General features: G+C 42.6%; 1 protein-coding gene across 4 annotated transcripts in view; it reads left to right on the top strand.

Moving 5' to 3' along the window:
- Positions 1 to 11648, top strand: part of TCF20 (transcription factor 20) — a 65053-nt gene extending 53405 nt beyond the window's left edge. For 2 of the 4 annotated variants that reach the window (XR_009933175.1, XR_009933176.1), the window contains exons 4-7: positions 4508 to 4557; positions 7534 to 7661; positions 8785 to 8875; positions 11443 to 11461. Coding sequence is in view for 2 of the 4 variants with exons in the window: in XM_062492244.1 (XP_062348228.1) it covers positions 4508 to 4557; positions 7534 to 7617 (134 nt within the window). In the remaining 2 variants the exon portion in view is untranslated. Of the gene's footprint in view, positions 1 to 4507; positions 4558 to 7533; positions 7662 to 8784; positions 8876 to 11442 lie in introns of all 4 variants that reach the window. The other 2 variants (XM_062492244.1, XM_062492245.1) reach the window with 2 other exon arrangements.
- The last annotated feature ends 16013 nt before the right edge of the window (positions 11649 to 27661 follow it).

The following is a 27661-nucleotide window of genomic DNA, read 5'->3' as shown; positions in this document are numbered from 1 at the left end:
GTGAGAACAAAAGACTTCATTGGTGCTTTTTAAAATACATTTTCATGTCTGTTTCTTCGTTTCCATCTGTATGTCTGATATGTTGTCCTCTCTGGCTTCTCATACCAGCCACAGGCCTTTTATCTAGTTGGTCTCCGGCTCCTCTTTACAAATTTCTTACTCCAGTCCTTTTGTAAGACCCAATTCCTCCTAATTCTTTCTGACTTTTCCTTTGTCCAGTTTTCTAGCTCTCACTCTGGCTTCTTCCTCTCTGCTCTTAATTTACCTCCTCTTCTCCTTTCTTGTTTCTATCTTTTTGTCCTCTCTGGACTTTGTTACTGCTATTTGGTTCTCCTAGCTCAGCTCCTTGTCACACCTCACCCTGTGAGTCCTGGTTTGTTTTCATATATTGTCTTTTATATTTTCTGTTTCACCTTTCTATGCCTTGTTCCAAACAGTTCTTTGTCTTAGCCTCCTGCTGGCATTCATCCTTAATTCCCTGCTTCTGACTTCTAGTAGCACTGGTCTCCGTCCTGCTAACCTCCATTCTTTCTGTATCTTGATTGCCTTTCTCAGTGTTTTCACTTCTGCCTGCTGGACTATTGCTTCCCATTTTGTATTTTTGAAATGGCCACATTCTTCTTTTGCTTGAGTCTTCGAAGTGTCCCCTGATAGCTTCACTGCTTTTGGGTCTGGTACCTGAATCTGAGGGCAGAGGTTCATTTACGGGAAAGGCCTGATCAACCCCCAAACAGAAGTATATTTGGTGGAATTTTTAAAATGACCTAGCTACTGAAATCCAGTAAGCCTCTTCTGAGAATGTGCATGTGAAATTCCCCATATTGCCTTTCCAGGAGTTCTATTTGCTGGTTTTGTGGTAGCTGGCAAGGGCATGTCTTAGCTAGAATCCAGGTCCCACTGAAAATCAGGATATTGTAGAGCTTTTCAGAGAAAAAAATCCTGGGATGTTTAACATGGGCAGAATAACTTTTTTCCAAGAAGTTTTAAGGAAATCGTTGGGCTGTTTCCAGCTGAAGTTTTCAACCAAAACAAATAAAAGAGCCCCAGCTTGAAGTAGATTCTCAGCATTCAAAATTTCAGCCTGATGGTGTGACAGTAAAAGACCTTATTTACAGTTGGTTTTATCTGGGGGTGTAATCAAGCTGTCTTAATCTGTAGACACTCTTCCAATAAATCTGTGTAAAAGAAATAAGCAAGCTATATGGCATAAGACCTGATTTTCATTTATGCCCAAGCAGAAAATGTAAGCTTCCTTGAGGAACAAATCAACATTATTTTCTCTTTGCTCAGTCTGCTGTCTGCCTGTAAACCCTTTTTATTGGTTTTGCAGTTCTACTGTCTTTCTGTAGTGAAACTGTACAGGTGCTTTCAGCTTCCTTGAGCTCAGTGGTAGTTCCATTTTGAAGTCAACCATCCTGCTTTGAAGGATGGTGCCACCTTGCTGTATTTAGGATCTGTCACAGATCTGTTCTGAATCCTCAGAAGTTTGTGTTATCAGTTACAAGGGCTTTCAGGCTTTTGGAATATGTATGACTGGTTTTGTATCTCAAAGAAATAAAGTCAAACAGAAAACACTTGCTAGGGTGTTTTTTAGGTGTGTTGTGTCATACACACTTGGTTTGCCTGAATTCCTGGAAGTGATGGTGCCTTAGTTGAGTGAAGTACCCGTGTTGTATTCTGAAGCAGTTGCAGTGTGAGCTGAGGCATTTCTGCCTTTTTATGGGTTAGAAGCTGGTCCCTGTCAGTTACTGTACCTCCTGAGAGGCAGTACATTTTTTGGGAAAGGGCTGGGGGCTGGAATATGTCCAATGTCCTTGCAGCACTGAAGGCAGCGCTGGGGTGGGACCTGGGCTCTGGCTTCTGTGCCAGTGGTCAGTGTCCAATCCCACCCGGGTGAGGAGCCAGGCCTTGCCCTGCTGTTGATAACTGAGTGCTGTGCATGGCACATGGCTTGCAGTAAGTTGCCAGTTTGTACATATGGGTGCTTTTATATAGCCTAATTCAGGCTGTCTTTTAATTTTCTTTCATAGAAAATAGTCTTTGGCAATATAGGGTGTAAGAGAGCTGAACATTTCTTGTCCATTTACATAAAAAATCAAGATCAGTAGTGCCACTTCAGTAATTTTTGTATGGAAATGACTGTGGTTAACATTGTCTGTGTTTGCTTTCATCTGTCCAAATTTATGAAGAGCCTCTGATGTCTCAAGATAACTTAGTCCTAGGAATGTCTCCATGGAAACAGGATCTTTGTTTTCTGAAATTTTATATCCTCTCCCTCTGCTTGTTCCTCCCCACCTGGAGTCAGATCCTGATGGTTGCAGCATGCTAGTCCCTATGACATATATTGCAGGCAGTTCCACTTACAGAAGATTTTTGACTGTAAATTAGGAAAAGATTAACAGCAAAATAAAATGAATTTTCAGAGAACAGAAATCCTGTGTCTTCACAAGTATCATTAAAGATGAATAACAGGCAGAACACAGAGGGTGAGACAAAAGTATGAAGCTTACACAAGAATAATTGCTTCTGTTAAAAGTGTTTTAGGTTTTCCCTGACTACTTTATAGAGAAAAATCTGTGGAAACAAGGACAAGTCTCAGTTCTTTTCCCTTTCTGCCACAATGAGCTGATCATAGCTCTGTGTCTGCTGACTTCATGACAAATCGTAATCTGTTATATAAAATACTTGGAACTGCTACCCAAAATCCAGGCCAGCTTTGTAATGATGAACAATTTCTGCCTTATTGGTATTCAGCTGATTTTCTACAGTGCGCTGATGACATTTTTCATAGTAGTCCTTTAACAGAAACCAAAAAAATGCTATTAATTTGATCTGCTATTAGTATTTGCAACAGAAATGCTGACCTTAGTAAGAAATCGAGCTCCATACACAGATCAGGCATTAAGTGCATGGTTTCTGGCACTTCTTCTTGATCCTTGGACAATCTTCCTTTCTGATGTACTAGCTAAAGAGCTGCATTCATTACCAGTGTTGGGTTTCCAACAAAGAAGAAAATTCCGTTCTGTTCTAACATACTGTGTATGTTTTTGATGATTGCTCTGTATATTTTTGATGATTGCTGTATTATGCAGTGATAATTCATGCTGTAGTCTAAATGTATGATTCCTGCCCTTATAATGAGAAGACATTTTTATTTATTTCCTGCGATTTGCTAATGCTGCATTTAAAATTATCTGTGGCAGCATTAAGGGTTTTACTCCCCTTTGCTAAAATCTCTCAAGTAACTTAGCCTCTTGCATGCTGTTTCCCTTTGATTCAGGCCAGAAGCATTCATGTTGAAACATTAAGCATTCCGTAGCAGAGGGATGCTCTGCCAAAGCTTGGGTATCTAGAAAGCTTTTCCCTCAAGCTTTAGTTCCAGTCTCCTGCTGTCTGCTAAACTCTTCCAGCAGATTGGAACAGCAGGTAGCACTGGTTATGCTACATACTTAAGAGCGTTTTAAATTAGCACATCTTAGTTAGCATTGCACTTCTCTACTTGTGAGCTCTTGGGGTGTGTTGGAGCAGGCAGGAGCTCATAAGCACCTTGCTGAGTTCTCCAGGGCAGCAGTGGTCGGGTGTGCTGAGGTGGGGATGGGTGCTTGGTCCTGCTTATGAGGTGACAGCCTTGGGTCAGCTCCGATGCAAGAGGCGATGGGAACAGAGCAGTGTCAGGTATTTGGGCAGGCTGAGAGCTGACCTTGCACTTCAGGGTGCCCAGGGGAGGTAGGGGAGTGCTGCCTTCTCCTGTGGCTAAAGTTTGGGAGCTGCTGACTTGCATCACTTAGAGGCATAGTCTGGGAGGGGGGATGTGAGGAGAGCAATCCATCCAGTATTGCTTAATTTGTGCCTAAATAAGCAGTTCCACATAGGTGCCTCACTTCATGTGATAGGTTTAAATAATTAACTAAATAATTTTTTAGATCATAGAAGCTTCACATATATGATTTGTGGAAGCAGATCTCAGAGCAGCATGAGTGACCAGACTACCAGACATAGTGTTGCAGGGTAAACTTATCACCAGGATCTGGGATTGCAAATAAACTGTGTACACCCATAGCTACAGACACACATCCCTTCTCCCCCTGATCCTGGCAGGGCATTGGGGTAAGGATGAGAGGCAGCATTTCTACTATGAAACGCAGGGATTGTCTGTTCAGATTGAATAAATGTGTCCATCTTCCTCGTGCTAAAGCGAGGAAGCCTTGAATAGCTGAAGGGAGTTGGGATACAGGATTTATGGACTTGGTGTTGTCATTCTTACTGCATACAGATCATTGGGAAAACCGGGGTTGCATGGTAATCCAAGCAACATTGTCACTTGGGGTGTTCACTTATTTTGTTTCCTAAAATTTTGGGGATTGAAGGAGTGAACCTGCTAACAACAAAGTATTCCCGTAAGAGATCTTTGAATGGAAAATGTGAGGCAAGATGAACACATGTAATGTATTAGTCACGTTGGTTTTCATTTTAAAAAATAATACATTGCTGTCTTCTCCTCCTTTAGATTGTTTACTAAACGAAGAGAATTTCTCAGTGAGGTGCCCCAAGCACAAGGTAAGAATCCTCTCCTGGATTAGACCTGGGTTTTTTGCTGCCCTCTTCTGGTTTCTAAATTTGGATTGGTAATTTTATCATCTGGATAATGTCTGTAGTCAGAGATGCTTTTTAGTTCAGTTATTCTCTGATATATGCTTGTGGTATATTCTGGGGGCAAATATCAACTCAAGAAGAATACCAGGTTTAAGGAGATAACATTTTTGTTCCATCTGCTCAGTGCTTCTTTGGATCCTTGATGACTCTTCAGAAAGCTCAGCTTCATTTCCTGCATTCTGTGATAGAATCAGTATGTTGCTCACTATTCCTGTTTGAATGTTGCATTGAACTGTTGCGTTTTCTCCTTGGATTTACTGAGGATGCAAGGAAGAACTAAAATGACTCTATGAAAAAGTTCTCCAGGTTTTTGGAAACATCTTGTTCTAGTTTACCTGGAGCAACTGCACTGAGTCCAACCACTCAGCCTTCAGTGGATCTGTGGGGTTGTTCTGTACATCTTTGGTTTGTCAGAAGACCCCTGTGCTGCTTCTGCCCAGGGTCTGGGCATCCTTAATAATTGTCCCTGGAGCCTACAAACACAGTGGTGCAAAGAGCTGTCTGTACAGAAAGATGACACAGGGCAGACAGTACACGCTGTCTTGTAAGCATAAGTAATGGGAGACAGTGCTGGCAACACCCCTCCCAGTCCTTAAGGAAGGATACATCCCTGGGACGTTGTGGATACCAGTGTTCCAGTATGAAATGGTCAGAAAGTATCCAGAAAAACAACTGTTCTTGTTGCCAGTTGAATACAACAGGAATTGGGCAAGAGTTTGGATGAAAAGGAAATGATAATAGGGAAGAATTGTGGCTTTCTAGCAGGGATTAGTCTCCATCTACTCCTTGTCTGCAGATCCCTGCCTAGAATTAGACTGACATCTGGTGGTCTTTTGTTTTCACAGATTATTCTTAATCTGTCTTTTGTAAACATACAGGAATTAGCCTCATGTTCCTTTCTGGATGTTCTTACAATGAGCTGAAAAATTCAGTGCACATTCAGGCTCTTATACAGCACTGGCCTACTTTTCACTATATAAAAGAAAATAAATTATTCTGCACAATTGTGGAATAATGTTGACAGTGTACAGCAAGCTTAAATTAATGCATTAATGCTACAAGAACCTGCAGATCTTGCCAAACAAAACCAGGAAGGATGAGTTCCCCTTACTGTGTAACATAACTGCCTAAGTGCCACCCTCTGCTCAACTTTGGATACTTGGCTAAAGATAACTGGAGCATGTCCTGGTTTTGGATAGGATAGTTATTTTCTTCTTGGTACTTAGTTGCCAGCTGGGCTTAAAGCATGACAGAGGGTTGTGTATTTGAAAGCAGTTTTATTTTTGCTGCCTGTTGCCTGAAGTATTCCAGGGAAATACAGTGTTACATAGATGGTTTGGGTCACTTCTGCTGTATTTGAGCACTTTGCAGTGATGGTGCTCAGACCATAAAAGGAAAGAACTGGTTTAGATTCAGGCAAAGAATCCTGCTTTCCAGAGAAAATTCTGAGAAGGCACATGGATTTCTAAAATAATCTTGGAGGATGGGAGGGGGACAGCTACCAATTAAGTTCATAATGGTACTTCATGAGGCAATAAAATTTTGAATTCTATTCAGAACTATCCCACTGCAGATTACTTTCTTCATTGTGTCAAAAACAGAAATTCAACACCAGCACCCTCTCTTTGACACTGAAGTTTATTGACTTTTGCTTAGTAAAGACACAAATAGTTCGTTTGAAGCCAAGTAGAGTGTTTTGGTTTTTTTTGGCTTTATCTGCCCTCACTACCTGCATGTTTCACTAATCATTACTGGTTTGTTCCCAGTCCTTCTGCAGGGCAGAATACAAGATCACTATGCTCCTTTCATTGTAGTGGCTGGAAAGGGGACTATCCAGTCAGTGAGGACAATGCAGGAACAGAAGGGCTGAAAACCATTGCTCTAGAATGATTGGAGAACAAATGGCATCAATTTTTTTTGCATGATACCAGTATGAGCAATTGAGAGGAGGAAAGACTTTCAATTAGTCCGTTGAAAGCGATGCTTTTAGGTAACACCAGCTTAGCACTATTTGCAAATTAGTAACTGTCTCATAGCTCACTCTGCCCTTCTGTAGCTAATGGGTGGAAGAGCTAACTGTATAAATCCTCCAGCATTAAATCCCACAGTACAGGGCCTCTTACCCTTTGGCAGTCGCTGCCTCACACCAGTAAATACACTTCATCACGGTGAGGGCTCCTGGAGAGCAAAGGTGCTTCTTGCCTCATTAACTGTGCTTGACACTTAAGGCACAAGCAAGCTAAGCCCAGAGGGACTGGTCCTGCCTTTCCATGTGCTCCCCAGTGAGCTTTTCCATTTCCTTCTGTCAGGATTGATGCTTCAACCATCCATGTCCTGAATGTGCTACTTACGCAAAATATCAGCTTTTATCACAGGGAAAATGCTGTCTGAAAACTATCATTTTTGGAGGGTTCCTCTCACAGATCCAACTGGTTCTGTCTGCATCACAGCAAGTGAGGTTGCAGCAGAACTGATGAGGATGCTGAGCCATGGAGAGGCTATAAAGAGGATGGAATACCTCACCTTTTGGTGGCTCAGCCATCTTAGATTGTCTTAAGCCAGCTGTTTGGGCAATTTTGAAGTGATGCTTCTCAGCTTGTTCTACCTTTTTTGTGCTAAATTCTGTGTTTCTTGAAATTAACCAGGCTTTCATATCTCAGACTCTACTTTTGTTGAATTATCTGCTTTTGTCTCAAGGAAAACTCTGTCTGAAAAGTCTATTTCTGGCTCCAATACTGACTTTCTCTCTCTCTCTCTCTCTCTCCCCCTCTCTCTCTCTCTCCCCCTCTCTCACTTTCTGTATGTTCCTTTCCCTACCCCTGTCTTCCATTTCTCCCTCATTTTCTTTTTCCTCCTCTGTTTGGCTTGCTGGTTCGTCAGCCCCTCCTTCCTTGCTCTCTTCCCTCCTTGCAGAACAAGATGGTGAAAGGCAGCCTCAGCACAGAGCAGTCGGAGCGGGGGTGAGGGGGGAAGTGTACTCCTGGGAATGGATATAAAAGCAAGCACAGGTGAGTGGGGGAGAGCTTCCAGTTCCACCTGCTGCCTTACATCCAGTGCCTTCCTCATTTCTGTGAGAAATCAAGGTGCTTTTGTGTATAGTCAGGAAATCTGTATGTAATATTTTTTTCTCTGCTACCATCCTGCTCAATTTTTTGTATTTCTGCAGCAGATCCTTGTGTTAAACAGTGAAAGGCAAAGCTCATTAGCTGTTACAACTGCCTAAACCAGTGGCAGAAATCTCCTTTTGTGTCACATCCTTAAGGATCTGAAGGGTTTTTTTCTGTGAGTCTCAGAGTAGTTAATAATAAGCTTCTGTATAAATAAAATCATCAAAGTATCTTAAATTCTATGTGTAAAGAATAAATAATATTGATGAGTTCAGGATTATTGTAATCTAGGATTCCCGTTTTCTGGAAATGCAGGTAGATCCAGGGATAAGTAAATTAGTCTTAGCAGGAGGCCACTGTGTTTCTTTTAGCCCAGCTTTTTTCTCTATTTTGAAAACAAGTGGGGCACAGAAGGTAGAACTGTATCCAGAAGTGGTCACAATTCCATAACTTTCTAAGGTGCCCCAAGTTCCTCACTACACTTCCTTTCTGCCTCCTCCTTTGTCTAGGCCCAGCGTTCATACAGCCAGGTGTGAACTTGGTGGGGAATTCAATTTGTCTGAAACAGCTTTTTGCCATGTTAGCATCAGAGCTGGGTCATTTTCCTAATCTGGTTCACTGTGTGGCTGGGAAAATAGACTGGCACAAGGAGGGAATAGCACTGAGGTGGGAGTTAGCACCCAGGGAATGGAATGAGGTTGGGATTTCTTATTCAATTGCGAGTGCATTGTAGTTCAAAGGCAACAGGGTGGATTAAAATTCAATAAGTGTTTGGTTTCAAATTAATACTCATTGGCACCCCCTCCATGAAACTGCAGCCCATGAAGGTCCCTTGCCTTCATTTCACTACTCAGTTGCATTTCTTACTCAAGCTATTTGCTTCTCAGTCTTTTTCTTGCAGTCATGCAGGGAAAGTTGCTCCTCATGTCAATCCTTAGAACTGCTGATGGCAATCCCCTTCTCTCACTGCCATTCCCTTGCTTCCCGCACCTCCCCTAACTTAAAATCATTCCTGTTTTTCAAGTAAAGTCATGAAGTGCTTCCAATGGTGTTTTGGTGAAGGGTGAGAGATTAATTGGAAGATTGTGGGGTTTTGGTGCAGTAGCAGAAGACAGGTAATGTCCCATATAAACACTTTCTGTGGACTGACTGCTGACTTGGTTTAGCTCGGCTGTTTTCTGTGACACTTCATTTTTAATAGTATCCATTCTTGGCTTTGGAGTATTGTTTTAACAGTTACCATGCAAACAGTATTTAACAGTATTCAGCGTTTGAGTAGCTTTCTCCTTCCGTGGTAAAGGTCATTGGGATTCTTTTAAGCTTTTCTCTTTTACTTAAAGTGTAACAGGCAGTGTAATCCATAATGTTAAAGCAGGATGAGAGTCCCACAGCCAAAAGTGCCTCTTCTGGCTGTTTAACACTAGGAAACTGTTTTTTTGGGCCATTCATTTAAGGTACTGGTGAACATTTCTGTGTCCCAGAGACCTTTACACAGTTTTTTTTCCCTGCATTATTTTCCAGTGCTAGTTCTTTTTTTTATATATCACAGGAATGTCTTGACTTAAGACCTTGCAGGCTGTGGAATCTCTGCACTGTATTCACTGTATGCTCTAGAGAGCTCTCTAAAGCATCATTTCTTTGCAAATCCACTTTTGTCTCAAGTAGTTCTTACCAGAAGGTCCTATTTAGCCTTCCCCTTTAAATGTTCAGAATGTCATAAAAATGAAATTCTCCAGTTCCAGCCTGATCTTGCATTCCAAAATAAAAGCCATGCAAATCTAAAAGATCCAATTATAACAAAAAAAAAAAATGTGGTCGTATTACTGTGGATATTAAAGAACTTTAAGGGGAATTCTGTAGCAGTCCAGGTAGTACTGGAACTGCACTTCTGCTGGCCTTAGTGTAAGATACAGTGGATACTCAATTGTGAGATTATTTGGCTCTTTTAGTCTTGGTTCACTCCCAGGCCTAGCAAGTTAAGAAAAATCCTGCATGTTGGATAACATCCAGGCAAGTCAGTGTATTCTGTCTTTGTTGCTTCTCTCTCTCCCTGAGCCAGTTGCCTCTAGAACATTTGGATCGAGTCCAGATCTGGAGAGTGACTGTGAGAGCAAGTCTGGTGCTCTGGATCTTGTCCAGGAATGAGGCAGGACTCTCTCTGTGTGTTGAGCCTGTTTCTTCCCTGAGCCTGTGCCTAATGCTCTGGATCAATTCCAGGCATGGGCAAGATGCAGTTGTACAGGAGCCAGAGACAGCAACACGGCCTTGACACTCCTTCAGTGAGGGCTCTCAGTTGTGCAGTAATGAAACCACAAAGGGCAGCTGCCTGAACTCTCTAGGAACCTCCCCCTCTCCTCTTCAGCTGCTGCTCCACGACGTTGCCTGTCTGGTTTTTATATGTTCTTGCCTGACTCTTTACTCACTCTCAGCCTGGCACCCCTGGATGGGGGATATTTGCAGCCAAGAGTTGGGCTTGCTGGGATGTAATGTAATTGGTGTGCTGATGATCAGAGCAGCACTGACTTCTGCATCATGCTTAGTTAGGGTTCCTGCAGTTTAATTGCCAGCTATGAATGAACATGGGTGTTACTTTGCTCCCAGGCACACCTCTAATTCCATTAACTGCTTTCCATATGCATCACTTATGGTGCAAGCTTTTTTTGCTTTTCCCAAGCTCACTAGCTGGTAGGAAGGGATTTATCTAAGTCATATCAAAGTAAGTAACTTTACTAAGTAAATAACTTGCTGTTGGGCTCACTTGTGTTATGGGAAGAGGGAAGGAAGGAAGGAATACATTATTGCAAACTTTGCATTCTCTCTGTGCAGATTAAGAATGAGAACCATAACTTAGAGAAATTAGATTTTAACTTTGTAGTGTCTCTTTTGAACTGAGCCTCCACCAACTTAGCAAACTCCTGAGGTTTTCCTCACTTCAGGGAATTTCTGGACAGGGAGAATATGTGCCAAGCACTTGGATGTTTCCACATTTGTCATGAAAGACACCACCAGCTTAGTCCTTCCTTGAATCATCTCTGTAATGTGAAAATAGCAGCAGAAAGAAATATCACCTGCCCTCATTTAGTTAAACACAAAGCTTTACCTTTAGCTGATGAAATCCATTTGCCAGGTTTGGTTGCTGGATTCCTGTAATTTTGATACTAGTTTCACTGTCTGCTACGTATTCGCTGGAAACCACCATTGGATGGTAGCAGTGTGATCATAGGGAAACGCTGGGGTGCAGTTCCTGATGGCATCCTAGGAGCTGTCACCATGTTGGGACATGCTTGGCCCCTCTGTTTCCCATGCTCACGGTCCATGTGAGGAGTGGACATGAGGTGAGTGAGCTCCTGCCTGGCTGCTGCAGGTGGAGGTTCTGTAAGAATGCTGTGCCATTGTGGCATGGATCATCCTGTCGTCCCAAACCTTCTCTAGAACCAGGCTTGTTTAATTTTTTTTAGTTTGTTTGTTTTTGCTGGTTGCTAAACTAAGACTTTTTATCACGTGGATTAGCTTTTATGAACCACCCATCATTGTGTATATCTGGTTTTAGTCCACAAAGCTAAAGAGCTCTTGGTGTTGCTGCTGTGGTAGGCTGCTGAGTGGGATTTTCCAAAGCCTGAGGGGCCTGCTTGCAAATGGAGGGAAGGAACCATTCCAATCTTACTTTGACTTTGTTTTTCAGGTTAGGCTGTTGAGATAAAAAGCAGTGGACATTCGTGACTGGATGGAATCTCTCCCACTGTGCAGCCATGCCCCCTCTCGACGTGCCTGCCAATGCCAGCACTTCCTTCATAAATTCTTACATCACACTCAAGACTGATGACATCACAGAATCTGACCAAGGAGTCTGAACCAGCTGTTTCCATGGACACAATCTCCATAGTGACAGTGGGGAGGGGAGGGGGAAAAGGAAACAGGTGGGGGGAATTAAAGAGGGAGGGATAAATATATATATATATAAAGATCTATTTTTTAGTCTTGAAAGACTTTGTTTTAAATGAAAGGTGCGCTATATCCCTTTTGATGCTTTTGATTAAAATTTTAAAAACCCCATATAAATTAAAAAAGAAACCTATAGCTAAAGTAAATAGTAAATCTGAAATTAAAGCAAGGCATGTGGAGCCTAACATTTTGTGGGAAAGAATAGCAAAACTGGGAGTACTCCAAACAGGACTTCTCTCTTCCTCTTGCTTTCTTTCTCACAACATCTGGTGAAATTCAGTTTTGAAAGGCAAATAAAATACTGCTAAATTGTTTGTAGGGTGTGGGAGGAAGGCTTGGATGGTTGCAGGTAATTTGGTGTCAGTAGTTGTATCTGGGGGGTAGGGAGGTTTCCATTTTTGAGAAACACTATTGACAATGTAAGCTTGAACAACATCTGCAGACTCTTGGGTGGTGAGACTCATGAAGTAAGAGGTGGCTGCTGCTTGCTATGTCCCACACACCTGGTTGGTGTGGGAACATCTGTACCATGCAGGGGAAGGGAGTATCTGCCCTGTGTGGCAACAACGTGACCCCCAGATCATTCCAAGAAGCTGCCTTCAGTTTGGAAGGCAGGCGAGAGGAAGACATTCTTTACCTGCCAGATTGGGGAACAAAAGGAAGCCTGAATGTTGGTGGAGTCAATGTATCTTCAAACTGATTGGGGTAAATCCACTTGGCCCTTTTTCTTATTTTATGTTTTTGCTTTTCCTAAGGAAGGAAGAGGGAATGTCAGTGTAACAGCCTACACTGTATGACTATTTGGGGTTGTTCTTTTTTTTGTTTTGTTTTTGGTAAATTATGCAATTTAAAAACTTCTGGGTTTTAGGAACAACAACAAAATCTTTTTTTTTTTTTTTCTTGTTAAGGCCTTAAGAAAGGGGTTAGTGCATCTTTCAGGGGTCACTCTGCCATGGGAATAAAAATAGCTGTTTCACAAACAGTTTTATATAAAAAAAGCTTAAAAAAACCAAAAAAAACTAATAAACTTCATTTTAACCTTGTCTCCTTTTGTTTTGTGCGAACTTGATTTGTTTAAAAGGACAGAGACAGTACTATCTGCTGCTTTTTTGGTTTCTTTGCCTTCATCGGTTCTGCCTTCAGTGATGACCTTCTGAACTGGCCCAGCAAGAGGAAGACCACAAAGGCTTTGAAAAACTAAAGCTTAGGATTTGTTTGATGTTCAGAATTAACAAGCCAATGACTGGATGAATTTTCTGTTCGTGTGAGTTGGTGGTATTTCACCAGGTCACTGACTTCTTTCACTCATAGGATGGTAGCATATCCTAGCGATATCAAACAGCGTGGTGTTTACTGGGAAGCCACTAGAGATAGGGATCTAACCAGCATGACATGGATAAAAACAATGGGGTTGATATTGCGGGGAGGGAAGAACTATTTTAAAAGTTATGTACTGGATGCTTGCTCAACTACTCACATTTTGGAGTATTCAGCACATAAAAATAAAATCTATGATAGCTCATATTAAGATATCTATTTTAACTCTATTTTTAAAAGATCGATTTAAAGATTTGGGAGATAATTTGGCAGTTATTTATTTCTAGAAGTTGCTACTCTCACTCATAAATATTTGGAAAGAAAGGGCAGCCTTCTGCTTACTCCTTTCCCAGTAGCAGCTACTGAAGTTAGTATGTCCTTTACATTAAGAAATAGACCTGTTGTGATAAATGTCACTAATGTGTCATGAATTGGTGCTGAAAATATTTAACTGCTGGTGTAGTCAGAAAAAAGTCATTTTTAGCATAGTTAATGTGATTGAGTAAATGACTTCTTTTCAACTGAATAAAAATTGTTTTTTTTTTCATAGTGTCTGTTCTATTCTACCTATTCAAAAAAGCCCAAGAGCTCCTGTTATTGCATTGATTGGTTGGTGAAGAGTCAACTCTGTATGTAGCACTGTGACAGCAGAACAGTGTGTCCTGGACCTGCTGAATTTGACACTTTCACTTTGGCTCTTCAGGGTGGTGTCACAGCAGAGGCAGAAGGTTTTTGGGTAGCTGGGAGGGAGCCTTGGAGGTTTTCCATGTGGGAGCTTGTGGCAAGTATGGAGATTCAGTATTTCCTCATGCACCATGGTTGGAAAGTAGTGGGAGTTGTGCAGAGCAAATAAAGAAGTGGTACCATAGTCGACCCCATGGGAAGTATTTCTCAGTGGGAAGTGCTTAAAATCCTTCAACTCAGCTGTGGCTTAACCCCCCCAGTGCTGTGATCAGAGGTGAGGGGTGCTCTCCAGTAGAGCGGGATTGTGCTCGGTGGTCAAGTTTTTGACAGAAACCAGAGCTGTCATGGTTCTAAAACAACCAGGAGGAATTTAAACAATGTGTAAAGGCTTCCTGGGAGAGCTTGGAAATGATCCACAAGAGTCATGAAATCCTGTTGGAAATAAAAATTTCTTTTGGCTGAGAAAATACAAAATGCTGAGTGGATTTTGAAAGCTGTTGTACAAAACATTTACCTGCTCTATCCTGCAAAAGCAATTAACAGCTTAACATCATGGATACCCCAAACTGGAAAGAAAGAAAAGATTTGGAAGTCTTGGCTAATTTAGAATTTTTGGAGCAGAAATGACCTGCAGCAGAGCCTTAAAACCTTAAAAAAGATCGTGTATAGATGAGAATGAGTGGCCTGGCACCCACATGGGAATTACCTGTTTGGATGAGGAATGAACTAACGAGAGCTTGGATAAGGCAGCTCATTTTCAAAGCATTTCTCTGTGCTGACTCCCACCGGGATCTCTTGAAAGAGACTGATACCAGTGTGTGGGAATTGAATGTGATGGTTTCACAGCGTTTCCAAGCTAACCAGAGTGAGTCAGTACTGCTGCACAGTGTTGAGGAAAAAGACGTTTTCCCATCACAAATATGGAATGGATTCAACATGCAAAGGATGCAGGAGCTGTTGGAGACCCTGGGATGTGTGCAGAGCAGATCTCTATACCAGGAGCTGCCCATCGATACATTTGTCGAATGTATTTATTGCATGTGAAATCCATGCTTGGAAATCTGAGGCACAGACCACTGTGGATCGTGCAGCACAGGAGAAAGCTATCTCAGCTGCTGCTGCAGAAGGCAGTGGCCAACCCCACTAATCTGTACCACAGAGGTATGAGAGGGAATTTTACTTGGGGTTATGAAATTCTTGAACCTTTTGAATTGCTTAGAACAAGACAAACTGATGGTGTTTAATAATATTGAAGTAAAAACCATTCAGTGGTTCACGATGCAGTATCTGCTGAAGAATGGTGCACATCTAGTTAATGGAGTCCAGGTAATGGCAAGCTAAAGAAATGCATTTTTGGTGGGACATGCATTTAAAAAACCAAAAGTTCATTGAGACACAGGCAGCTGAATGTCAGTTCTGGTGTTTTAACTATTTAATGTGCAGTAATATACATAAAAATGTATATTAGTAAAGATGATACCTTAAATTGGCACAGTTAAAGGGGGAACATTTGGGGGCTGACTTGGATATCAACTTTATAAATTATCATTCCTATTAACTGAATTGCTACATCAGGAATTACCTGTGGGTCCTGAGTGCAGTGGGTGTCCTGGACATGACAGAAGTATTTGTAGAGGGACGCAGCATTGGTTTGTCTGATCTAGTCCCTGATTTACCAGAAAGACGGAAGGAAGCGGTCCTCTATCTCAAAATGAAGAAAATTAAATGTAAATATCATCCTTTTGGAAGTGGAACAGGGTGTCTAGATGGTTGAGGATGAATAATTCCCTATTGGTCTGGAATTTTTTTTTTAATTTATTAAAAGTTACATGAAAAAGAACAGAGTACGGTTAATCCAGGTTCAGTCACAGATCTAGCAAACACAAAGATGTGGTTTTACTGACTTTGCTATGAGATGCTAAAAGAGTAGTTGCAATCTTATCTTTGGGTTAGAAATCCCTGTTGTGAAACATGATGAAATTCTTGTCTGGCTATGAAATGTTTCCAACAAAAAAAGTTTTTTGTTCGGGTTTAGTTCTTTCTTTGTTTTGTTTTTTTTTAAGATGGAACTTCAGCAGCATATTATGAGTCAGAGAATTTAGTCAATAAAGGTGGAAGATAAAAGTAATTATTAGAAAATTCTGGGTGACTGGTACTTTCTCCTGGCATTGCTACAGGCCAGAGAGAGTTGGCTAATGCACATCACTGAAAAATTGGCTCCATACAAATACCCTGCACCATGAGCTCCCCACCTGACCTGTGCTATTCAGCCAGAAAGGATTATGTAAAGCTTTGAAGGAGAGAATGAGGCTTTTTCTGTAGAGTGCAAAGGTCAGTGAAACAGTTGCTGTCATTGTCCCTGCATGTGATTGTTTAATTGTTTGCTCTATCTGTACTTTCTGTACTTTTGGTGGAATCCAAAAGGTTTGCTCTGTCATCCAGCTGGGAAGTGCAGAGGGTGCTGCTTACAGAATCCTTTCGTAGGATTTAATTTTTTTAAGTAGATCCCACTTCCTATTTAGTGTGTTTTCCTGTTTCGTGTGTTTAGCTTGAACTGGAAGGAAAGCATTGCTTGTTTCCTGGTTTGTTCCACAGGGCAATACCAAGAGCTGCGATTGCTTCTCTTCCTTCTTCATCCCCCAGAGGTTTCTTGCAATTTATTGCTTAACTCAGTTTTAACACTGTGGTTTCAAGGTTTTGACCTTAACCTGGCCAGCTTTAGAAATGCTGATATTTCATAGCAGCCCCAGAGAGACTTAACTCCCATCCAAATAATTTGAAAAAGAAAAATAGTCTTCTAGCTCATAGCAAATCCCCTGTGAAAGAAATGTTCCCCTCTAGCTGAGGATTCATACTGACATGTTCTCCTCTGCGTGATAAAACCTGCTTGCATGTGCTACTGAACATGGGTATGGCCAGATTACCTGCAAATACCACCTCTATTGCATTAGGGGCTTTTGGGTTGTAGATGACAGCCAAACTTGGAGTTCACAGGAAGTTTGGAGGCTAGTTCTGTATCTCTCCTAGCTTTGAGACACAGTATGGCAATGGTTTTCTGAGTTTTATTGAAATTGCTTCTTTTCAGCGACACATCTTTTAGGGAGCAGCAAAGAATTTGTTGGGGAAAGAGCTGGGAGGTGTTTCCACTAAAAATAAAAATAGTGGTGTAAGGATAAATTTGTATAGTGAGAGTCCTCTGAGCTGAAGCCAGTTCATCAAAGAAGTGTCAGTGCTTCTCATGATTTTATTAAAAAATGAAAGCCTGTACACTTCACGGCATTTCTATGACAAAAACTTAATTGGACTTTCACCCAAGTTCTTGCCCACCTGAGCTGGGTTCCCTCTCAGAAGAGAAATGGAATTATTAGATACTTAAAAACTGTAGATTATTTTAAAGACATTACTTTGAAGGCTGTTAGAATTGCAACAACCTGGATTATGGGTCATAACAATACCTGCTTCTTGTGCAATTTTTCATCACCTTGGAGTTGAAGTAACTTGTACATAAGACAGATCTCACAGTTCGCATTTGTAGTCAGAAGAAATACAGAAAAGAAGACAAATTGCTGTTTAGTGTTGTACTGTGAAATTCAGAATTGGCAGGTGGCAGTGGATTTCAAAGAGGCAAGAAAGCACCATGTTGTAAGCAGAACAAGGAGCAATTTAATGTAATGCTCCTGGGTTTTGTATTATTTTGCTGCTTTGGAAATGTCCCAATTTGAAAAGACAGGTGTGTTCTAGGGAAGAGCAGGGCCTGCCCTCGAAATGGAGCTAATAAACCTCTCCCTCTAAATAAGTGTAATTTTGGAATTAAGGGGCTCTCAGGCAAAGATACAGGGATAGGAAAACAATTCTTTACCAATGTGTGTGTGTATATATAACGAGGCAAACAAAACAACAACTAGGAAATTAACAACAAACAGAAGAGGAACCCAGTAACACAGGAACAGTTCTTTTGGTTGTGGACACTTTTCCCCTGTGGTGCAGTTAGTGTCACAGCTGGCAGTCAGTGCCAGTTCCTGGCGTTGGGGTGGCAGGGGTGGGGGGTAGCAGCAGTGACCGACCTCATCACACTCCACCAGCAAAAGGGCCAGCAAGTGCCTCTCTCCTCCCCTTTACCTGCTTCTGATCTCACAGTTTTTCCCTCCCCTTCGCCCTATCACTAGCCATCAGGGCTTTCTTAGCATGTCAATGGGGAAAAATTCCAGAGACAGAAAGGGAAAAAAACAACCCCCAACAGAAAACCAAGGTGAGGAGGCCACTGTATAAAGTGGATGTTGCAGTCTCTGTTCACCTGGTATCCTGCTGTGGCTGAAACTTCTGAGGAGGAATCACTACCTGTACAGGTGATAGGTGGCAAAAATACAAGTACCCATTTGGGAATGAAGCTAAAGAGCTGCACTCTGCAAGGAAACAAGCCAATCTTCTGTAATACTGCTGGTGGAGACTTTTCCAGCAACCAAAAGCAGAGACTTTATGGAATGGCCCAATTTTGTAGCATCTAAGCAGATTTCCAGGGTTGTGTTTGATTCTGCTCCAAGTGGGAATCATTCTTGGCTTTACATGACAGGAAAATGTGCCAGGCGAAGAAACAGTTTCCAGAGCTGTGAGATGGAAGTGGGCACTTGCAGCCTTAAAGAGGACATCGAGGGTTGCAGTCCTCATGGCTGACTCCAGCTGCACCACTCATTTTTACTAAAACCACTGGCAGCATGTTGCCACAGGAACACAAAGGACTTAGAAAAGATGCTGTTACAGCAGAAGTGTAAATATTCCTTTCGACAAATGTGAAAGATGGACTTAGCAAACATAAAGTTTGTGGTCTGCTGCTTCAGAAGAGGGAAAGAAGGTGCATCTTTTTAACACTGCAGAGTTGTTGCTGTCTACAAGATTAATGGATCAGAAGATGTACAAATTATTATTAGGAACTCTACTAGTCAGCAACAGTGACTGTAAGACTGCCAGTAACTGGGACGAATTCTGCTTTGGGGTATGGCCATTGGCCTCGACCACTGCCCACCACCCACGCTGGATGGATTCACCCCTGAGCCGAGCACAGCAGTTTTACGATCCAAAGTTCCTCTTGAAAATAAGGAGAGGTGAGAAAACCTTTTACAAGTGGCCCAGCCATGTGAAAGAGTCATGGAGAAATAACAGGTCAATAGAAGTCGGGGAAGGTTTTTTCCTGAGGTTCCTTCTAGGGAATGCTATGCCATGAGAGGAGCCCTGAGATCACTGGAAAGGCACTTGAGGGCCTCACTGGTGGAGGTGGCTGTTGCTGATGACCTTTTCTGAGGGAAGATGCGTGTGTGTGAGTTTTGGAAGAACAGTCCAGGTAGGTACCATACCGAATCCATTCTGTGCCATTTATTAGACTACACAGAAACAGGCCATGAAATCCACTCTTTAACGCAGAAAACCCTTTTTGCATCCAAATGATTGTTCCAAACAGGGGACAGTCCTTGTTTTGCTTCAAGGGGGAATGTTGGCCAGGTCACCAGGGTTGATTGGTCCTTCTTCATATATTCCTCATCTTTGGTTTTCTACCTCCAGTCAGTGGCATGCCACAGAAACTGCAGCACAACAGCTGATGTTCATTTTCTAGGGTTTCATTTGACCTCTTTGAAAGAGCTGCTTGAGACAGACACCAGAAGTCTGTGCAATCTGTATTTACCATTTTTGCTGAGACAGAGAGAGTGAGATTCACCCCTTATTTTTAGTATTTATTGGAGTTACTTGCACTTTAGGAGTAGCTAAACAACCTTTCTCAGTCTGCAGCTAAGTGTGCAATGCAGGGCCTGGTGGAACTTCTTGTTCCTTACAATGCAAGAGGAAGAACAAGTCAGGGGCTTGGCTGAGCAGCTTTTTCGTGTCTGTTAGCCAAACCTCCTACAAAAAACGCCACAGCCTTTTTTTGGCTTTACCCTTCTCTTCACTAGGTGCATTAAGGATAGACCAGTTTGTAGTTTTTAAGAACATATGTCCTTAATCTTTTTGATTTGTAAGCCTGTACATATGTCTGGAAATACAAAATTTCCAATACATAATCTCCAATAGTGGAGAAAAAATGTTCATTGACCAGCTTGTATGACCTTGGGAGGAAGTGGTAAAAACCACAGGTAATGTCTGCCATGAGTTCAGGGGGCATTGAAGCAACTAAAATGTCACAATTCAAAGTGTCCCAAAAGGCACTGTGCCTCTGTCTGGCAAACAGGCAGTGTACATGAAAAAAAATCCAAAACAAAACAAAAACAAAAAAACAACAACAACCTTTCCATGGAATAAGCAGGCTTTGTACCTTCAGGCCACAGCTTCCAGTGTGCTCATCCTTGTAATGAGCTGCTCACAGCCACACAAGGCAACTCCTCTATTTTCACTTTGTTTTCGCTTCTGCCTCAACTGACAGCAAGTGTTTGAGCTTGATTTCTGCTGCAGCCTCTTGCAATTGCCAGAACAGACAACTATCTCCATCATTCTGAAAAGCCTTGTGGTACTCTGATTCAGAGAGTCCTGTTCAGGTGTGAACAGGTGGAGACACTTCCATTCTCATTTCCACTGACTGTGGTTTTCTGTAAAACTGTCATTGCATTTCTCCATCTTTCACATTATTTAAATCTGTGTATTGCACGTCTGTGTTGCTTGCAGACAACTCAACCTGTTTGTCATGATTTATTGTGGTGTAACTCAAGGGTTCTATTTTGGAGCTGTAACCCAAGCAGGAGCCCTCCCTCTCACCCTGACATGGGATCAAGAGTATCTGTAGCTGGTCCCTGTCCCTCAGGCAGCACAGAAAGCCCCAGTACCTCCAGGCTTATGCAGAGGTTGCTGTCTTGGGATCGGGTGTCTACTGCAGTGCTGGTACACTTCACCAACTTCTCCAGTTGGATTTTTGGCCTATCATATGTCCTCATTATCCAGGCAGGTCTGAAGTCCTCAAATTTTGCCTCTCTCTCTCTCTTTCTCTTCTTTCTTGTTCTTTTACAAAATCTGAACATTTATTTCAGACTTTTCAAAATTTGTTTTTTTCTTTTCCAAAACTGAAGAAATTTTCTGCAGTGTTTGCAAAGGTATACCTGCTCTAGATAAAAAAATTAAGTAAGAATTCAAACTGTGTCTGTGATCAGGAACCCCATCCAGCAGCCATGACTATTACAAAAAGGACACACATTCAATTTTTGCTTGTCGTCCACATTCATGTTTTAAAGCACTCTGGAAATCCTGTTAAAGAACAGATTGGAAGGTACCTCTCAAGGTCTCTGGTCCAACCTGATGGCTTTGTGAAGGTCAGCCTCAGAACTGGTCAAGGCTTTGGATGGTCAAGGCTTTGGATAGTCAAGTTTTAGAAACCTTCAGGGTGGAGACTCCACCACCATCTCGGGGCTCCTGTTCCTGTGCTGAGCTATCCTCTTGGAGCAGCAATTCTTTGTATCTAGTCACAGTTCTGATTGTTGTAGCTTGTGACTTGTCTCTTGCCCTGTCGCTGTGTCATTTGGAGAAGAATCTGACTCCACCTTGCCTGTAAAATCAGCAGTTCATGGTGGTATGACAGGTTAGGACAGTCAGACTGCATGAATCCCTGAAAATATTTAGCAGTGGTTTTAATCCCAAAATCCAGCACACCTGCAGGGTTTTGGTGCAACTGTCCAGAATATCTTGGGGAATTGGAGCAGCAGCATGTTTATTCTGGATCCAGTTCCTGCAGGGAGCTGTGCCTCCATCCCTCCCTCTGCAGCCCGGAGGACAGGGGAGTGTAAATTACTGCCTGCATTCTGAAGCCTTTGGGAAAGAGCTACCAGAGCCTCAAAGACTCGAGTCATCAAAGCTTTGCTTCTAACTGCAATCCCCTGCTAGTTCCCTGTTTGATTTTTCCTACTTTCCTGCAAACCTGATGTTCAGGTGAAGACCAGACCTCGTCATCCTGACTGCAGCCAAGCCCATCCCGCTTGAGGAAGCGGGACTGGAACCCTTTTCCTTCTTACAGCCCCGAGCTCTTCGCGCCCTCCTCTGCCTCCCTGCTCACCTGCCCCCTCCTCAATCGCGGCCGCCTCGCAGCCTTCGGTGGTTCTGTCCTTGCCGCCCTCCAGAGCTGCGGATGGCCTTGAGGGCTGTCTGCTGCTGCCACCTTAAGGCTCTAAATTCGTACTCCAGCAAAACCCGTGTGCTCCTTCCCTGGGGGTAGAGGGCGAGGAGCTGGGGACTGGCCGGAGGCCGTCTGTAGCAGCCGGAGGATGGCACAAAGCCCTGACCCTGCTCTCGCTGAGCTCGCTGCCTCCTCCACCAGCTCTCGTGGGAAAGCATAGCGGGCACCTCCTCATTCCGTGGCTTATGAAAAACCATCCTTTGTAATCTGTAGGGCAGAGACAGAGCAGATGAGGCAGAAGATGAAAGTTTCTCAGAGGTTTTTACAGCCTGGCTTTCTGGCAGGCATGGCAGCGCTGCTGCCCCTGTGGAAAGAGAGGGCTTGGGGCTTGTTCTCATCCAACAACAAATGATGCATTTGCACTGGATTTGGATTTGCATTTGGATGCATTTGCACTCTGAATGCTTTTCGGTGGCAAATTTTGTTGTTATTTGGATTATTGTGTGATCTGCAGCCTTTCCATTCCTGTTGTGCATCTGGCTGAAAATTCCTGTGCTGTGTGACACTGAGAGAGGGCACCTCTGACCGGTCTGAAGCCCCTTTCCCAGAGCAACCAGCCAGGAGAAGACAGCGAGATCAGTGGCAGCTCTCCCACTCTCAGCAGAGACTATGGAAATCAGCTTGGCTGGGGTTGGCAGCTTTTCCCTCTACTGCTGCTCCTTCCAGCAGCACAAGCAGCAAGGTGTGCTTGTAGGAACCCATGTGGATTCTGTTTCCACAGGTGCATGCAAGTGGCAGGATCCATCTGCCATAAAGCTGTCAGCACAGGAGGTGCCCTTCACTATCAAAAGACTTGCAAAGGAAAACAGGTAGCATTAGAAACATGATTTTTAATTCTGAGTGCAAAGGTTATCCCAGGTATTAGGCCGTAAGTCGAAACAAAGTGAACATAAATCCAAAAGGTTTTGATTTTGAAATAGGCAGTAAAGTGTAATTAAGTAAATAAAGGAATTGAAGATTTTTATCAGGTTTTTTACTCTTTCTGGATATAAGCCAATATGTTTTATCCTGGAATAACACAAATTACAGAGGAGCTGCAGAAAGGTTTTAACTCCTCACATACATAGTGCCTGTGTTCAGACCATAGGAGAACTAAGATTTGTCATCTCAATCTGTGTCATGGCTTTGAAAATACTCAGGTTTTTGTGTTTTATAAGCAACCCAACATAAAGTTTTAATGCGTTGTTACCTCAAAAGAATTCATTTTTCACGGCTAGCTCAGCCCTGCATGTTGCTGGTGCTCAGGGACACCTCATTCTGAGCTGCAGGTGCCAGGCCACACAGCCATTCCCAGGGAATCTGGGTTTCAGCAGATTTAGGATGCTGGTTATGTCGAGGAGCTTGCTGTTTTGCCATCAGAAGGAAAGGAGCAGACCCCAACGCGTCCCAGGGCGCTTCCCTACCACTCACCAGCTGAATGGTATTGTGATGTCTTTCAGCATCCATCCATGGTCTTTTGGTCAGCTTAAAAATCACAAAAATACTTTCCTTTTCAGTTCCCCTTGCAGCCACCACCTTTGATCCTTCCTTCTTCCTGTGGATACCTCCTCTATGGATACCTCCTGAGTAAAAGAGTGTGAGTATTTTTGTTGAAACAAAAACACAATTACAAAGGAGCACAGAAAGATACGTTTGTTATGTGTGGTTGCTATGAGAGTGTAGCAAGTACTGTTGGCAAAAGTAACCTACAGATCATTTGGTAATGAGCTCCAAAGGTAGCTGACAAACTGAAAGCCCAGTAGTAAGATCTTGCATGCACTTCCATAATTTCTAATTTCTATTTCACTCCATATGCTCCCACTGTTATTAATTCATCTGTGAGCACAACCGTGGCAGTATTTCAAATTGAAAGTTATTTGAGGGCTTTCTATTCCTACAAAAATATAAAATACACATTCTGAGTTCCAATGCACATTCCGATTTGTGAAGCATAAACTATCATTGGGAGCATCACACAAAAATCAAATATAAACAACACCCATTTCACTGTCATAGGAACACACAGTAATCTTCTATTTCCAGCACACTGAGAAAAACTTCTAAATGCTGACTTGTATTCAAGTCATTGTTTATCCTGACAGAAAAAGTGCAGATAAAACCATGAAAAATTGTTAATGAGAGCTTGATGCTGCATTATTTATGAAAATAGGAAAATAATAAACTCTGTACTCCAGCAGGCATACTGTTCTCTCAGAAATTATTAACAGAGGGTTTAGATCATCAAAATTATATGTTTGAGTATTTTCAGTTTAGTGCATTAGTATCATCTGGACAAAAGGTGCTGGGACATATGCACATTTTATTTTTGATGTTACAGTTTTACCTCAATCTTTGGTGTTAAAGTCTTAATAGAATCGCTTTAAGTTCTTCTGCTCATCATCTTCTGCCTTCATGGACTGCAAAGCAAAGGGCAGAATTCAGGAGATCATGACTTGCTTGACAAAACAATTGTCAATTTGTGCCCAGTCAGCAGCAGCCCCATCCTCTTCTGCAGTTAAGCCTGGCCTGTCACCACACATGCCTTTGCCAGTGACGGTCTGTTGTCCAGACCATGTTGTCTTTCCCACTGCTTTTCTCCTCCCCTTGGATATCTCTACCAGTCACTACTTTGGCTTATCATTAATTTCTGTCCCTACAAGCTCCTCGGGTGCCTGTGAGTAAGACAGGAGCATTGGTGTCGCAGGGATTTGTGCTGATTTTTTAGTGAAAAAAGCCAGGGGTGTCTCTTGTTTTCCAGAGATCGCCAGGAGAATCTGACACTGGTTGGTAGTGGCTGGAGAAGTATCTGCTGTCAGCCTGCTGTCACATGTGCCCAGCACCATATACCCAACCCTCAGGGACTCCCACTGCCCTCTAGACATGTGCTCAGCCACACGGAATGCCTGACCATGGGGCTGTGCAAGGTTACTCAGTAGCTACAGCAAACATCCAAGTTCATGAAAGTGCACTGAACCTGTGTTCACAGTCTTTTTAAACTAAGGAATGATTGCAGTGTCACTTCTGCCTGCAAGGATTTGCTACCTCTTGCTACAAAAGGTGGACCCGAAAAGGCATTCCCTAGTTAGGGAGGCACAAGAGGCTTCTCTCATAGCAAACCCTGTTCTGTCATGCCAATGTACCCCTGTTCTGTTTCCCTTGGTCGGCCCTGTGTCCCTTCCCTGTCCCTCAGTCTTTCAGTCACTCCCCATGTTCCTGTTGGCTCCCATGCCCTAACCCCACCTTGTGCCACCCCCATGTCCCCTAGTAATTTTCCTTTGATGCTCCCCCAGCCCTAAAGACCCGTGTACTTGAACCTGGACCCTGACCAGGAGTCTGCCTTTGCCCCTGACCCTGGACTATCCAAGTGCTGGCTGAAATAAGCATCTCTGTGGATCCTATACAAAAGCCCTTCCTGCCTTTTACCTGCAACCATCTCAACAGCTATCCAGGGTACAGCATTGCCCCTCTCACATCGTCAGTCTGAGCCCAGGTGGGGTGATATAAAAGTGAGGTCTCACTTTGCTCAGGTGGTTACTCGTGTTTGATGTCCTGTGCTGTAGTTCCCCTACAGTTCAGTCTCAAACGTGTGGGGAGCAGATACCTGCTACTCTTCCTCTGGAGAGACTGGCACAGCAGGGCCCCAGACTTGGCATGGCTCTGCTGTTTCTGTAGAACCTGCTGCACCTGCCAGCCCTGGCCTAAGGCAAACACACAAAAAGATGGTGTTTGAGAGGCACGTGTCTGCACACCTTGTCACAGAGTGTCACACAGGGACACCTAACAAGAGTTATCCTATGCAAACCAGCTGTGCAAATGTGGCAGCATGAGGAGAGAAAAGGGGTCCTGAGCTGAGTGACAGCACATGCTTACAGTGCTGAAAACATGTGCAACTTGAGGCAGGAGCTAACAGCATGCACCAAAAGAACTGCTGTGGCACCACTGAGCACATGGCTAAACAGCAAAGTGTAGATAATGTTCCACTTTCCCAAAACATTAATATTTTTACTCTTATCATTGGAGTAATCAGTACCACCAAGCCAGCAGGAAAGTGATGTGAACAGAGATAGTCACTTTTACATTATTGACTGTAAGGAAATGGTAACAGCAAGTGTACTTCAGAAGTAATGCCTCTCTTTGCCTCCTCTTTCTGAGATGTGCTGAACACATGCTGCTCTGAATTCTTTCCTGGGAAGCCAGGAATGCTCAGCAGCTATAAGAAACAGGCTAACTCCAAGCCTGTTGGAGGAGTTGGAGTAAAAAGATAGAGAATTATTGCTGAAACCTGAAATCTGACTTTCCTATGGGGAGATAGAATCACCCAAGGTTATTCTGCCTGCTCCTGAGAGCTATAAGCACAGGAGGAAACTGTAGCTCTCTTTTTAGCCAGATTTTTAAAAACTCATAAATAGCTGAATTGAGGACCTAACTATGAAAAAACAGCACCCCTGACTATCCCTCCGAGGCATGGAAACAGCAGCAAAATGCTTCCTGTTAAAAACTCCCTCTGCCAGAAGAAAAAGATCATAGCTAGACACTTCCTGGAACAAAAGAGAGTCTTCATATTAGCTCTTTATCTATTTTAGTTTCTATTTGAGATCACTGGCAACCTATATCTTCGTAATAATTATGGTATTAATGCCCTTTGCACCAAGATTTGTAGATTCTTTATCACAACTGAGTAAACAGCTCCATTAAAAACATTATATAAGCAAGGAAATGGAGCTAGCAGCCAGCCGAGTGCTGCCCTCTCAGGCACAACTGCTTAGGTTTGGGCTTATGTTTCAGGTTTGGCGTGTGAAGAACACAAAACCTAGACCTTCAGGGATGTTGCAACCCCAAAATGCATGCAAAGCAAAGTACATCATGTCATCTCATTACTTTTGATTGCAGTCTCTTCATTTCAGAATTTTGTTTTATTTCTTTAAATTGAATTTCATTTTATTGTAAGCCTGCTGTACTCTAATTGTTTCACTTTCTCCTCTGATTTCAAGATTTCAATTCAGCAAGGTTTGGTCCATTTCCATGTGTGTCGTGTCATCCCAGACCATTTTATTGTTTTCACTTTGTTTCAAAATTTTCTCTTTAATTTTTAGCTTTTCATTTCATCCCATTCTTCTCCTATCCATTTGTTTCAGTTCGTTCCCTGATGGAAAGATTTCATTGACTATAATTTTGGCAACTTTCAGGCCTTTAAACAACATTTGGTTGTAGTCACTCCATTGCATCTCCTGTCTCCTTGTTTCCCTTCCTTCCCTGATTTCAGGACTTCAATGGGAATAATTTTGGCAAGTTTCCATCCTTCTCACTGCACCTCATTTCATCCCAGTCCATTTGGTTGTAGTCACTCCATTTGCAAATTTTCTGGGTTTTTTTCAGTTGCATTTTATTGGATCATATCTCCTCTCCACAGTGGTTGTTCCACTTTTTTCTGTGATTTCAAGATTTCATTCCCTTTCCTTTCAGGGAGTTTTTCCTTTCAGGTAATCTTGTGATTTCAGTGAGCAGGAATTCAGCAAGGTTTGGTGCATTTCCCTGCACTTCATGTGCTTTTTTTTAGAATTTTCTTTTTTTTCTTTATTGCATTATGCTTCATCACTTTCATTATCTTTTTGTTTGACTTCATCCCAGATCTTGAGATTTCAGTGAGTATCATTTGGACAGGGTTTGTCCATTTCATTTAGAAAAAAAAGAACACCCCACAACCCAAATGATGCTCCCTCCACACTTTTCTTTTTGGCACAATTCACATTCTGGGCACCTAGGCAAGGGGCTGCTTTTACTGCTCTGCTTAGGGTTAAGTTTACACTGTAATTTAGGGTTGGGAAAACCACAAAGCCCA

Source organism: Cinclus cinclus, chromosome 4, assembly GCF_963662255.1.
Source record: "Cinclus cinclus chromosome 4, bCinCin1.1, whole genome shotgun sequence".
Lineage (NCBI taxonomy): Eukaryota > Metazoa > Chordata > Aves > Passeriformes > Cinclidae > Cinclus > Cinclus cinclus.
Note: the sequence above shows the minus strand (reverse complement) of the source record. Positions and strands in the feature narration are given on the sequence as shown.